This window comes from Oratosquilla oratoria, chromosome 23 (assembly GCF_046742065.1).
Source record: "Oratosquilla oratoria isolate Oo_2021 chromosome 23, ASM4674206v1, whole genome shotgun sequence".
NCBI classification, from domain to species: domain Eukaryota; kingdom Metazoa; phylum Arthropoda; class Malacostraca; order Stomatopoda; family Squillidae; genus Oratosquilla; species Oratosquilla oratoria.
This window is the reverse complement of record NC_134799.1, coordinates 32,146,979-32,162,564: the sequence shown is the minus strand read 5'-3', so window position 1 is coordinate 32,162,564 and position 15,586 is coordinate 32,146,979. Positions and strand designations below refer to the sequence as shown.

General features: G+C 45.8%; 1 protein-coding gene across 1 annotated transcript in view; it reads right to left on the bottom strand.

Annotated features, from left to right (window-relative positions):
* LOC143037757 (uncharacterized) overlaps positions 1–15,586 on the bottom strand; it is a 766,745-nt gene that overhangs the window by 106,298 nt on the left and 644,861 nt on the right. Inside the window, exons 13-14 of the mRNA XM_076206310.1 lie at positions 5,535–5,702; positions 1–1,665 (exon numbers count right to left, since the gene is read on the bottom strand). The exon at positions 1–1,665 is cut by the window's left edge and continues 21 nt beyond it. Coding sequence (XP_076062425.1) covers positions 1–1,665; positions 5,535–5,702 — 1,833 coding nt within the window. The remainder of the gene's footprint in view (positions 1,666–5,534; positions 5,703–15,586) is intronic.

The window sequence follows — 15,586 nt, the reverse complement described above, 5'->3', positions numbered from 1 at the left end:
CGAATGAGTTCCCGGCGTGAGGGCGCTCTCGGAGGAGGCGGCGGGGACGAGGGCCACCCGCTCCTGTATGGGCGTGTTGTCCTGCGATGGGAGAGCATCCTTCGAGCTCACCAAAGACTCCTTTAGGGATCCTCTGGTGGACCCATTGTTCACCCGGTGGGTGGTGGTGGAGGCGTCCATGTCCTCGGAGGACGCCGAGGACTCCACATCGCTCTCCCCCGTCGTCAGCTCCCCTGAGGCGTCGCAGGAGTCCAGGGCGAGGGATGCCGAGGTTCTCTGGTCGCGTCGCTGAGCCGTGAGCCACTGCCGAACTCGCGCTTGCTTGCTTGAGTTGTGGAGGCAGTTGAGGGGAAGGGGCTGAAGGTGAGCCCTTGGGGACACCACGGGGGAGGAAGAGTCCTCCTCAGGGGCCGAAGATCCCACGGGGTTGGCCGATTCACGAACTAATTTCTCAGCGTCGCTCACCAGGCGATGAATAGACTCCTTACTACAGGGGAGGGTCAGCTTCAAGGTCGTCACGCCCTGCTGCGAGGGCGTGGGCGCACGTCCTTCGTCGCTTCCCGTGTCCATCCTCTCGGAGCCGGGGCCTTCAGGAACCTCCTGGTCTTCTTCGTTCTCGCCTTCGGCAGCGCTATAATCGGTGTCACTGGGGAGGTTTGAGTTCAGCCAATCAGGATCGAGGATGGCAGAGTCGATGATCTCCTGCAGGGCCTCTTGGTCGATCTCTTCGTCTTCGTTGAAATCGAGCCGCGTGCGGGCGGTCCGCCGGCCGAAGGTCGTGCTACTTATGACAGTGGCCGTGCCAACGCTCTCGGTCTTCTTGGTCTCTCCCACGGTCACCTCGTACACGCGGTTCTTCTGCGGATCCCAGTCTACAAGGTTCAGGTTGTTGGTGGCCGCCGCCTGCGTGGCGGAGCGCTTGTTCCCCGTCCGAAGAGGCTCCTCCGTGTCGGTGTCGTGATGCTTGAAGTCGAAGATCGCGCAGTTCGGGGACGGGCGCTCCACCTTCGTACAGCTCGTCTTGGAGGGCGAGCAGAGGTCCTTGGAGGCAGAAGAGTCGTTGAAAGAGGTGGTCAGGTTCACTCCAGAGTCGTCCTCGGGGGCCGTAGTGGGCGAGGACGCGGCCTTCGCGCTGACGGTGTTCCCGTTGACCTGGTTCTCGTTCTCGACGCTGCTGCTGCTCGAAAGGTTGTGGTTGTTGTTAAGGGTGGCAGTGGTTGTCTTGTCGACGCTGTGTTGTGTGGAGGGCGCAGCTGTTGTCGTATGGCGGAGGCTGGAGGTCTCGAGGAGGTCGTCCATGGTGACGATATTCGTGGGGCACCGTGTCAGCACCGCGTCCAAGCCGCCAGGACCCACCATGGCGTCGTCCTCGTCCTTTCCTGAAGGAGGAGCTCTTCCTCGACCTGAAGACGCCGTGTCTTGGGTCTTCGAGTCCTTCTGGGAAAGACCTAGGATCTGTCCGGTTGGCACCTGTTCCCCCGGGGTGGTGGAGGTGGAGGAGGCGGCGGAAGAGGTGGTGGTCGTGGAGGAGGAGGGGTCAGAGTCAAGGACCATAGGTTGAGGAGGGGGTTGAGGAGGAGAGGAGGGACGTGAGGAGGAGGACTGCATGGAAGGCGGCGACCCACCACCACGCTCACTCCCCGAACTCAGGTAAAGGTAGTCATCCTGGAGGAAGAGAAAGAGAAGTAATGTTACTCAATTACACTTACAATCACATAAAAAAAAAAAAATACTACCCCTACTATTACTAAAATGACAGCTATTTAGAGGATCATAATTTCTTTTCAAAATTAATTCCTGTTTGTTTTTAATATCTATTGTGCATACGAGTGGAACTCATAACTAATTAATCCAATACTTTATATCTAATGATTTGTTTATTCCTTCCCCAATCAGAGGATGAGCTATAATTAAAAATCCTTATCCATTCTTAATCTCCTCACCAAAATTCCCAAGCCATAAAGATAGAAACACTGGTGAACTACAGTCCAAAACAACAACATCAATCATAACACCCACTACATACATAGCCCTGATGTAAGGACAATTTTTCATATTTACTGCAGACCATAAATTTCTCCTTTACCATCACTAAAACTCTATCTACTTAGCACAATAGTACCCCTAGGGATAGAAGCGCCAGTTATCCGAAGGTTGAAGGAATAGCATTTAATAAAGGTGTATTTATAAAGAAAACGGGTCATGATCCATCTGACATATAATGGTACTGTATTACAGCGTCCGCCTTTAATAATCCCATTCCCTTTAGGGATGTACATATCAAATGATTCTACATCAGATGAAATGTCAACATGATGACAATATATATATATATATATATATATATATATATATATATATATTATATATATATATATATCTTATATATATATGCAACATTCATACTCATCTTGCCCAAGTTTATCCCAATGTCTATACAATAGTGCCAACTCATCCGCCCCGTTCAATATGAGAGAGAGAGAGAGAGAGGGGGGATGGGAGGGGAAGAGAGGAGAGGGAAAGAGGAAGAGAGAGAGAGAGAGAGAGAGAGAGAGGAAGGGAGAGAGGAAAATAGAGAGGAAAAGAGAGAGGAAGGGAGAGGGGAAGAGAGGAGAGGAGAGAGAAAGAGAGGGAAAGAAGAAGAAGAAAGAAAGGGAGAGAGGGAGAGGGGAGGGAGGGAGAGAGGGAGAGAGAAAGGGAGAGAGGGAGAGGGGAGGAAGGGAGAGAGAGAAAGGAAAGAGGAGAGGGAGAGAGAGAACTTGGTAAAAACATGTTTACGCCCTGACATCGAGAAAGTATTGTTGGTTTCCGCTGTCGATCAGACTGTCAACAAAACTTTTTTTTTTTTAAGGAGTTTGATACTAAAGGACTAATGAACGCATGCTGGACTTGGCCTCGCTTCCCTCAAGCGAAGTGGAAGCTACTGTTTTCACTTTATTTACCCAAATCCAGTATCTCACTCCGGACTCTCGGGTTGCCTATTTATTCATCTGTCTTTAGCCATGCCTTATATTTTTGCGGCTAAAAAAAAAAATTAAGTTTTAGAAATCCTTATGATTAGACTTTTATTCATTTGCCATTTTTATTTATTTACTTATGTATTTATTATTATTTTTATCTATTTATTATTTTTTCAACCCCAGCCATGTGGCGGGAGTAAGGGATGGCTCTTCACCCACGAAATGCTAAGACAGGAAAGACTATGAAAGGGTTTCTGGATGCGTTTCTGGACGGGTGTAGAACGATCGAATCCTTTGAAGATCGTTACTGGACGAGAACAATAAAGCCATTGATTAGCAAATTAGCGAAGAAAATCAGCCAAGGTCAATTGCATGAGCCCCGGGTGATAAGCCTCCATTAGCCTTAATTACAGGTCTTCTTTACTGGCCTTAGTTATTGGCCTCCTTCATTGGCCTTGGTTATTGGTTTTCTTTACTGGCCTAAGTTATTATCCTTAGTCAGTGGCCTTCTTTACTGGTCTTAGTCATTATCCTTAGTCACTGGCTTTCTTTAATGGTCTTAGTTATTGGCCTCCTTTACTGGCCTTAGCTATTGGCCTTGGTTATTGGCCTTCTTTCCTGGCCTTAGATATTGGCTTTCTTTACTGGCCTTCCACCGTGGTTCCAATCCAAAGAACAAGCACACCGAAGCACCTGGCAAACAAGGTTTCACTGTAAGTGATATCCGTAGTGACTGTTGCAGGGGGGGGATGGGAGAGAGGAGAGGAGAGGAGGGGAGAGGAGATGGGGAGAGATAGGAGAGAGATAGGAGAGAGAGAGAGAGAGAGAGAGAGAGAGAGAGAGAGGAGAAACAAAGAGAGAGAGACCGAGACAGAGAGAGAGAGAGAGAGAGAGAGAGAGAGAGAGAGAGAGAGAGAGAGAGAGAGAGAGAGAGAGAGAGAGAGAGAGAGAGAGAGAGAGAGAGAGAGAGAGAGAGAGAGAGAGAGAGAGAGAGAGAGAGAGAGAGAGAGAGAGAGAGAGAGAGGTGTGGTTGGCTGCTTACACATTATGCAAAGCTCCTGACTGATTCGACAGACGGTCGAAGGTGGAGAGGGGAGGCCGTGTGCTTATGTCAGCTGTTCTATATTCGCAGAGGAGATATGGCGATAGGAGGAAGGGGAAACTAAGATAGAAAGGTTGAAAGGGCAAACAGGGTGGGGAAAGAAAGAGAAAGAGAGAGAGAGAGAGAGAGAGAGAGAAAGGGGTTGGTGGTGAAAAAGTGCGTTGTCTTTTGTAGTCTGTCGCCGGCGATTTTATTCAATTGCGGGGAGCCTGTCCCTCCCAAAGCATTAAGAAACTTTCAAACAAAACCAATGAACATTCGACAACCAAAGAAGCGAAGACTCTTAAAAAGTGGGGAAGTATCAGCATCAATATTCTGTCGGAAATTATCCAGCGCTTATACCCCTTGGTGGGGACAACATACACAGAAGAAGTTGACTTTTAGCGGTGGCAAATGAAATGTTGTCACGTTGTCACCACTCGGCACAAACCCCAAAGACAAACGTTTCCGTTGGCCCTTGCCATCAGGAGCGCATGCAGAGTGTTGCACGGGGGTCTCACGTGACACTGGTAGCTGGGTGCCAACTGCTGCAGCTATTAACCTTTCTATTCTGGCTAACGCCTGACGATTTTATTCGTCTTTGAGCTGTGGTACACTCCCACTCCCGCAGGGAGTACCAAACCTTGAACCTTAAGGGGGTACGAGAAGACATGCGGGCCAATTCAATAGTATTGTTTACAAAGCGGCTGACAAATGTACATTTTCAATTTTTTTTTCGACTTGCATAACATTGTTTCGGCGACTGAATAGATCTATTTTATCAACTAGATTTGTTTCATTGATCCATGACACTTTTTTCTAATAGAACTAATTATCTGACAAAGGTGTTTGGTGCGAGAAAAAAAATTGAGATAAAAAAAAATGTAAATAATCATGTATTTGTTGTAGAAGACAATGTTATCTGAAGTTTACTTCTCTTCGTTTTGAACCTACGTCCTTCTTCAGAGAGATCATAATAACATTTCTTAATATAATCATATTTCTACTAACACTTGTCCCCATAAATTACTCTCATGTATTGTTGTCTTGGCCAGATGTAAGCATAATCAACCTAATACAGATGAACGTAATCAACTATAAAGATTTATCCCAACGAACGAACGCACTGTCACACACAGACACGTAATACCATAAGACTCCATGCACGAATGAACAAAGGCAGGCAGGTAAAACTAAGAACATGCGTCCGCACCTTTGTCGGAAGGCGTGTGTGCACCCATACACATATACACAAGTACACGGACACACACACATACACAAGTACACGGAAACATACACAAGTACACGGACACATACACAAGTACACGGACACACACACGCATACACATGTATGACCCACTGAGACAACGCGACAGGATCCTACAGGCGTAGTTTAACCTGTATATAACAAAAACTTAATACATTTAGGTAAAAAACACACACACACACACACACACACACACACTTATATACACACTCGAGGTCGTCCTCACCTCAATGTAGGATCCACCCTCCGACAAGTTGGGGTCGTAGTCGTTTAAGTACCGACGCCTCCTCCTTGACGCGCCCTTGGGAGTGGTGGAGGAGGAGCAGGAGGAGAGGCGGCGGCACTTGCTCAAAGGCTCATCCTCAGATTCGGTTCCTGAGCTGCTGATTGGCTCCTGCGAAAAGAAGAAATACAATCAAAGGTCAGTCTTCGAAAAATATTAGGGCGAGAATTCGAAAGATGATACAGGGTTTATATGTACAAATACAGTGGGTATCACATTTATGCGTATAAGGGAGTATGAATGCATTACATTCACGAGTGTATATGCGTAAGAACACAAACATACAAACACACAGTGTAAAAATATAGAGTACTGTATCGGAAACAATAAACGAAGAAGACAATATATTACAAGTCAAGTACCAACATAGAGATGTCCTGAAATTCACCTAGAAACAAAAAGAAAGAATAAATGGGGAGGGGCCGGCAGGATGAAAGAAAAAAAAATGAGGACAGTAGGAGGAAGCATATTATAGAGCCTCCCACACCCGGACCCCACAAAAAAAAAAAAAAAAAAAAAAAAAAAAGGAGGGGGTGCGGTATATTGGATGAACTCGATGCCTAGCAACAAGCAACAAACTCCTCTCGATCTAAGGTTCCATTTCCGTCACCATTCAGTCCGCGCTCGCACAAGGGCCCCTTGGCCTCTATGAACTCCATGTCCCTTTGATGAACAAAGCTCACAGCGTGCGAAGCTGGCGGATGTAGAGAATTGACATTTGTACAGATTTTCTTTAATACACTGTCCATATTCGAACGCTTTACAGCCTGATACATACAGTATATAATGGCTCTTCATTGGCACTGAAGAGCCAGACCTAAATAATTAGGAGGGACATGTCATATACTTGTGTACAGTCCACGAAACAAACCACGCTACAATAAAAAACAATACAATAAAATAATGCAAGAACAATGAATAAATAAAATAACATAATATTACACTCAGCTAGTTTTATCACAAGGAGTGATTTGCGAAGTACAACCGATTCTTAATGATCAAAACGTTCTGACCTGCACCAGTGTTACTTGTGTGAAGAACAAATGTTCAGCATGTGAACCAGCAATGTGGCCGAGTTTGTTCGCATGAGCTACAATAGTTGTTCACAAGGTTTTGAACCTTACGTCATCTTCCCCCCCCCCCAACCCTCACCGGTCTTACAAACTTGATTCGAAAAATAGAATACTTATTTGTATTAATATTCAAAACAGTGCGACATCCTGAATATTTATCTACATTGCAGAATCAGTAAAATTCTGTTTTTTAGGGAAAAAAAAAAAAATCCCCAAAATTTGAGACAAAGAATATGAGACCCTAAAACATTGAAACTTTAATAATCACCCCCCACCCCACCCCACTCCCAGGGAGGGAATACTCCCCCCTTTCCCCCGGATGACAACCTAGAAAACGTCGACCCAGCGGCAGAGTCCAGACCAAATTGGACTTGTTGTTGACAAGCAGCCAGTCTCCCTCTACAAGGGAGGGACGCGGCCGCACCACGCCACCAAACTACAGAATCAAAACACTATTCATTCCGCCATCACAAGAGCCATTCTCGACGTACCTTTGGTGTCTTGCACAGTCTCTCTATTCAATAGCTCCAGTCTATTTTCGGACACTACATCGCCAGGTTTTTTCATCATCTTTGGGACAGGTGTAACACCATATATATATATATATATGAATTAGCTAAGATCTTCCTGGCGGGGTTTTCTCCACCGAAGAACGAAAGTACATTTCTATCCTTATCCGTGCTGGGTGGTGGCACTTTTCCTTTCCTTTTTCTCTCCCTCTCTCTTTTACCACTGTGACTACCAACCAAAGGGCAGCCTGCAAGGGAGAAGGCGTCCTTTGGGCGCCGTATTAGGCCCTCGAGGCCTTCCTACCACCTTGTGATGTCCTCCTCCAACTCTGGAGTCTGCGACCCTTAACTGCAATGACACGGAGGTAGAGAGTACCAACACCCACTTCCTGATTTATGGCTTCCCTCCCTTTCCCTTCCCCTCCCCCCCCCGCCGCCCCTTCCACCCCCAAAAGTTTCTTCTTATCTGGTTCTTCTCTGTTGCCCGAAAGCGTCACTATTCTTCCCTGCTTCCCCCCTTTTTTTGTTCTCTTCTACTTTCACTATCTCCTCATTCAGTATCAAAACCACGCCTCCCTCATTTCTCCTCTTGTTCCTCCTTTGCCCTCCTAGGCCTCTCTTCTACCTCCTCTTTGATGATGGTGGTGTTGTTCCTCCTCTTCCTCCTCCACCTACACTTCCTCCTCCACCATCCCTTTCCATTTAAAAACCAATATTAGTACATCTTCCTCCTTATCTTTACCATTTATTGCTTTATCATGTTCCTCCTCCTTCTGGTTGCTCTTCCGTGTTCAAGACCTCGTTTAACAACAAAATACTCCACCAGAAGGAAGAGTGGCGGGGGTGCACGGTTGTTAGAAGCCGCGGTCCAAGTTGCTGTAACTCAACAGCCGGGTGGAAAGCACTTACACTAATTTTCCATGCGAATGTTAACGTCAGCTAGGTTCAGAGGAGGGGGGAAGAGGAGGGAGAGAGGAGGGGGGTAGTGGGGGAGAATAGGGGAGGGGGGAGGATAGAAGGAGGAAGGAAGAAGGCGGAGGGGTTGTTAGACTGAGAGGAGAGTAAGAGGGTAGGCGAGGTAGGAATAGCAGCAAGAAGAGGAAAAGGAAGAGGAAGAGGAGGAGGAAGAGGTAGAGGAGGAGGAGGAAGAGGTAGAGGAGGAGGAGGAAAGAGGAAATGACGAGGAAAAAAAAAAAAAAAAACTTTCGTTGAACAAATGAGACTTTGTGGGTGGTCTTCCGCCAGAGACTCCGCTTGAAGACCCGTCTTTAGAGAACTAAGAAAACTATTCAGAATTCTGAGAGCCCTCCCACCCCCCACCCCCGCACTACCCCATCCCACCCTCTCGGACAGGATAAACCTTTTTTCCCCTCCAATTCTAAGGCTCGTGCCTTCGAACTCAACAAAGGGCCGGGAAGGCCTTCCAAAGCTCGCGGTACAAATTCCTCACAATGCCACCCACCCACCCTTTTTTTCTTTCCTTAATAAGAGAGCCCGCCGACCAATTTCTCACCTCTTGGAAGGACACAAAAGTGGAGTCGGAGGATAGTACGCTCGGTTCCCAATGGCTAAATCTTCATTCAACCAAGATTTCTTAGTACCAATACACATTCCTCCCGTCCGTACGAATTTAATAATATTTTATTAGAAATGTATGTATGTGTGTGTATTCACCATGGTCTTTGGATCACGTGTTGGACTCGTGATCGACAGCTATTTCCCTCCCGGAAGAGAGCTCAGAGCACGCACACACACACCCAACTCCCCGCCCACGAGTTGGAGTAACGACTCGAAGCGCAGCGATACTGAAATTATTTCAGCCCTGGGCAGGATTCGAACCCGGACCGCCGTGGTGACAGTCGGAGACTCTACCAACCGCGCCACCGAGTCGTGTGTGTGTGTGTGTGTGTGTGTGTGTGTGTGTGTGTGTGTGTTCGTACATGTATTTCATGTGTATATATACATCTGTATGTACAGTATGTACATATCTGTATTTCATATGTATACATGTATTTATGTATGAATGTAGAGAGAGAGAGAGAGAGAGAGAGAGAGAGAGAGAGAGAGAGAGAGAGAGAGAGAGAGAGAGAGAGAGAGAGAGAGAGAGAGAGAGATTACATCTTGAGAGCCACTGGCAGAAGGAGGCAAGGCAATTGGAGTACTCGCCCTCCTTCCTCACGTCGTGCGAGGGTCATCACTTGACTCGACGTGGAATGACCTGAGGATCATCTATTCCTTTCTGCAACGTGTACCCTGATCACGAGAACGCATAAACCTTGTGCAACATGTATAGGGCAGACAAGCTCTCACAAAATATGTGCGAAACGTTGCGTTCCGGTCAACCTTTGACATGACATGACCTGAAGCGACGTGAAGCGACCTGACGTCCAAAAAAGGATAGTTCGCGGCTGGGACTACTACGATAGTACTTTTGAGGTAGCATGGTGATAGTTGTGGTGTAACTATGTTTATGGTGGCAATGGTGGTGATGGTGTTGGTGGGAATAGTTGCATACGTGCCTGTCGTGGTAATGAGGGTAGTGTTAGTAGTTTAGTGTTAGTAGCTAGTGTTAGTACACATGACAAGGGGCGTCATCATCACTATTATCATCATTATTATTATTATAACCATTATCATTCCTGTCGTTATTGTCATCATTAGAATTACTGTTATTAAAACATGTGTAGCTGGGTAATAACAAGGTCCGATAAAGTACGGAAAACAGTGCGTGAAAGAGTGGAGGAAGAGAGGAGAGAGGAGGGAAGAGAGGGAGGGGAGAGAGGGAGAGTCGTCACGCGTGACCCCTAGGGACGTGGTTTGGGCGGGGCTGAGGGATTGGAGAACCACGAGGGAGTGGGAGGACTAGTGAGCGTTTGGGCACATGTGCTGACGACAAATGGGCAGGTTGGGAGGCTTGTATGGGGTGGGGGCGGGGATTGTACCCGTACCCGAACTCCGGATGGATGACTGGAATCGGGTCAAACCCGGGAGGAAGTTTGGTTTGGAACAGTTTTTTTTTTTTTTTTTGGGGGGGGGGAATCGAGGCCGTAGAACGACACCTATACATTCTCCTTTACATTAATAAATATATAAATAGATAAAGAAATAAACAAGACTACCGAACAATAAATGAACGCGGTACTACAAATTAATTTTCAATGTCCATCTTCATCTTACAGAAGGAAACCCTTTACATTTTAAATACGGTTACCCCTGAACAAAGAGAAATGTAAAACAGAAACAGACACACGCACAAATGTCCCCGTCCACAAAACAGACCTGCCCTTCAATGACATATATGTATGTTTTATGTACGTAAAGATGTGGAACCTATCAGTATGGGAGGGGCACGGGGAAGATGAGGAGGAAGAGGAAGAGGAGGGGGAAGAGGAGGAAGAGAAGGAAGAGGAGGGCAAGGAAGAGGAAAAGAAGGACAGGGGGTGAAGAGAAAGAGGAAGGGGGAGAAGGAGAAGGAAAAGGAGGTGGAGTATGAGGAGGTAGAGGGTGGAGAGAAAGAGGAGGAGTAGGGACGAAGTGACATAGATGAGTGGGTTTGCGACCACAACGAGGTGGAGGCACGAGATTAGAATGGTTCTAAAAAGTGTCAAGAAACAAGGAAAAGGAAGACAATGTACAGTACAAAAGAGGAGGTAAACAATAGAGAAATGTTTGTGTAAAATAATACACATTGTACTCTACATACAGTTGAGGGCAAAAGTCTTCTCACCCCTTCCTTCACACCAGACGCGCAAACATGCCACTTTACATTCATGTAGAACATACACACACATCATATATATATATATATATATTATAGTCGCAGGAATTCCAACATTGGAGATGTTTCCATAGGTTAGAAGTATATATAGTGAAAGAAGGGGTAAGTATTGTACATTAACACCCACACATACACACAAATACATATCCAAAAAGGCCCTTTTTCCCTTACACGAGGGGATGGTCATATACAAATTCACACACACAGACACACATTCAACAAGCCAACAGCACCAGCGCTTCTTGCAGTACTTCTGAGAAGGACTTCTCCGTGTAGAGCGCCCATCCCAAGCAGGGTGATTGCCTTCAAGGTCAGACTCAAGTCTCCCCAACCTTTCATTTCCCTTCCATTCAAACGTCATTTCAATGATGATGATGCACTGGGTAAAATGACTGTCATATGGTGTCATTACAGTACTAGCTGTCACGTGGTACGGCTGTAGTTACAACAACCACAAAACTTGTCAACCCGCAGAGTACTATGTTATAGAGGTTGTCCAAGTCTAAAAACGAATATCATCAAAGGGGTTGCCTAAGTCCAAATGCTAATATTACACTAAATTTCCTAGAGTGTGCAACTAAATTACATGTAAATGCGTACAAGCATACATGCATGCACACACACACACACACACACACACACACACACACACACAATAACGACTCTGGTTCAGCGACTTTACCAAGTCTATCTACCGCCATTCGTCCCCCTTCCGTACAAGGTGGTACTGTCCCGTTGACTCTTGCTGTCGCCAGTCTATTTCATTCACCACCTGTAGCAACGGGGGTTAAAGTCTATCTTGATTTCCCATACGATTTTATTCAACTGTGTGTGTGTGGGGGGGCTTTATTCTAGTTAACGGTGGGTATTTCATAATAGGAAGGGGAGGAATCGTGAGGGGGGGTAAGGGGTACGGCCCACCGTAGTGACCTCTTTCACAAATGCTCCCCCGTCAACCCCCCCCCCCCTACCTTGCGGGCTCCCTCCCCGACCCCACTCATTCCGTTCCGCCCCGCCCCTGGGAGGATTTCAGTCACGCGGAAGGGGGACAGCGTACGCTCTCCGGATACGTCGAGGGAGAGCACATTTAATCCGCCATAGAAACTTTTGACAAACAAAGGGATATATATTCTTATAGGTCTTGTATTTACCAGCGAAGACAATATATTATGAATTCTAGCAGCTAGAAAAAACAATAAAAAAGACAAAGGCAGGCTTATTACCATGCGATCTTAAAAAATATATATACATACGAATACATATATGTACACATATATCCATACACACATTGGACACTTCCAGAAACTCTTATAGACCCCAGTACCTCCAGGCCAGACTTCGGGAATCACTGTTCCTGGTTTACTCGAAGTAAAATGTTCATCTTTTGACCTCTATGTTTTCCTCATGTCGAATCCGTCCTTTCACTGCTGACAATCCTCACGAGGAAAACAATGGTATAAAATATGTCTTACACAACGCGCGTGCGCGTACACACACACAGCACGTGTACGCCGTAGCATGCACGTATACACGCGCCCAAACGATCAATGGTTCTGCGTATAATCTAATAACCAATGAGGAAATTAAACGATATAAAATATGATTGTAATGCTCCGGTCCAACGCACCACGTATGCCATTAAAGAAAAAGAAAGAAAGAAAAGAAAAAAAAAAAAGGGGGGGTGGGGAGGGTGTTCTTGCGCGCGAAATGAATGCAAAAAACATAAACGACGGTCGCTATAGTCGGCGAGGGTGAGGCTGCTGGGGTGGCTGGTGGAGATGGAGGGTGGGAGATACCGAATTACCAATATATATATATATTTAAACACAGAGAACAGTTGGAGTTTTATTCACTGACGTTTCGTCCTTACCAGGGCATTCTCAAAGTACATGTACTTTGAGAATGTCCTGGTACGGACGAAACGTCAGTGAATAAAACTCCAAATGTTCTCTGTGTTTAACTCACCGCCCGTCCACTCATTTGTCTTCCATACTTCAATATTATATATATATATATATATATTATATACATATATTGTATGTGTTTAGAATTTCTCTCCACACTGCACCATACTCACTTACCATCAGAGACCTCACCTCTTCACGAAGACACACTTGACACTTTGTGTCCACATCAACCGATTCTTTTCCGAAAAGAGTGCGTTACCACAGGCTACTAAAGAGACTGAACCTAGACTAGACCCTCCCGCCTACCGCACGCACGGCCACCCTGAAGAACAAAGCGACAACGAGACCTGCCTCCTTCAGGAGTGGACGAAGAACCTTCCGCGCACGATCTCGGATGTTCACCTCTGACCTGGCCGAGTGCCCCGCCCAGCGACAGGAGCCCCCGGTGTGTTCCCTCAAGCGGAACCTTCCGCGGTGAAAGGTCTCCCAAGACCTGACTGAGGGTGTTGTGCAGGAAAACGAGTCCAAGAGACGTACATTCGGAGGACATCTCACAGTGCAACCTGTCATTTCACTCTTTCTATCTCGTGGCGGACTTTAAAGAGTTGGTGTGTGTGCCACTGGGGTAAACTCCCCCACTCCCTCGGATGAATAAAATCGCCTGGCGACAAGACGGTCAACGCAGCGAACAGGCTCACCCAGAACGACTCCACACTTTTGTTTCCGAGCGGGTTTCCCTAGGCGCAATAAAATCGCTTGGCGACAGCTTAAATACAACGTATAAAATACAAAATCTTCAAACCCGGTGACGAACTTCGTACATCTTGTTCTGGCTTGCGGCAGATAATTTCAATCAAATGAGAATGAGAGATAGAAGAGAGAGAGAGAGAGAGAGAGAGAGAGAGAGAGAGAGAGAGAGAGAGAGAAAGAGAGGGAGACTAGTTGTACTATTTTGTTGGCAATAACCATCACTTCCATCTTTTGGAACTCTTCCTCAGGTAACTAAAATTGTCGGGCGCTGACTTGTGACGCCACACTTTACAGAGTTGACTCTGGCTAAACCCCAGACGTCACATTCAGCAAGCCTCAAAGGGGAAGGAGCCACGACATAGGTTTTCAAGATTTCCACTATTTTTTTTCCAGACCAAATCGTCAGTCGAAGAAAAGAGGCGGACATTAAAAAAGGGCAGTACACACACACACAAACACACACACATACACACACACATGCACGCACACACACACACATATTACCTAAGGCCCCTTGCATGATATCCAGTCATGATATTTCGCAAACCCCGTGGGAAAACTTATTGCATTTCCAGCAGATCTATTGTCCACGTTGTCGTGGGGGTTCGATCCTGGGTCACCAAGACGACACACCAGATCAGCGATCCAAAATCTTGGGTCAACAAGCGATCCGTTAGAGAACCCATAATCAAATTAATCACCCAATCAACCAGCAACTCGGAGTCCACGGCACAGCTGAACAAAAACTTCTCCGAACCTCTCCCACGAATCACACGTACGACTGAGCTGAACTCTGCCATGCCACACCTGCAAACTTCTCTATATAGCTTCTACCTTTTCCGCTCATCATCCCACAGCGTATTATATTTTGTATTTCGCTGAAAATAATCAGCACTTGGGCAGGTAAGTTAGCGCGAACGACTGATGAGCGATGGAGTGTGTTACTGAGTGGACGCCGCGAGATGGGAAGCGTGTAAGAGGGAGACCAGAGGGTGGAAAGACGAGATAGCGAAGTTGCAGAAGTGACGTGGTAGAGGTTAGCGCAGTCGTGTGAGTCATGAAATGCTATGAAAGAGGCCTTTGTTCAGCGTTTCTATCCAAGAGAGCATTAGCGTATCGAAGAGGTGGCATCACAAAGATGATAAAGAAGAGATTCACGGAAAGTAGATCTAAAATAAATATATATATATATATATATATATATATATATATATATATATATATATATATATATATATATACATAATTATATATTTAATGTTAGTGAGTGAAACTTGTAGCAAGGTGGTATGAGTAAAACTTCTGGCAAGTTTATCGGACCCACTTCATTTAAGAACCGGTTCAACTCCCAAGAATGTTTAATTAGTGTTTAATTAGGGTCATAAACTCGTAATTCCATCTAATTCAGTAACTTCATGAACATCTGATATTCCTTTGTGTAAAACTGATACCGGAACTAGTACCGGTACTCCAGTACATAATTTCAAAGCTTTATCTAGAACCCGACAATCTAATTCTATCAAGGGACATCATACGAATTTTAACTAGATTAGACATAAAGATTATAAGTGTGAAATTAAAAGGCGTACTACAATTCGTTGGAAAATGTTTTGGTAAATGTGAGATCATCATGAGAGGCTCTTTCCCATTAAGTTTGAAATACAGTTTACAATCAACGTGTAATGTCAGCTATAATCTACGGATCTTAGAAACCGGAAACAGGTTCATACATATCAGAAACCCCAATTACGACTGTTTCCATTACAACAATGACCATTCTATTCAGGTTGTGCTTGTTCCTACAGAACAACTTCAATAGCACCTTCATTGTATGAGTTTCTATCTGACAGTTTGGCGGGACTGACACTCTGCCCCTCTGGACTGCAGAAGGGTGAGTTCGGCTGTGTTAAGTACAAGATTCCGGTTTTAGCGAGTTAATGGTTGCTTCAAACCTACTAGCTTCTATCTGAACACCATA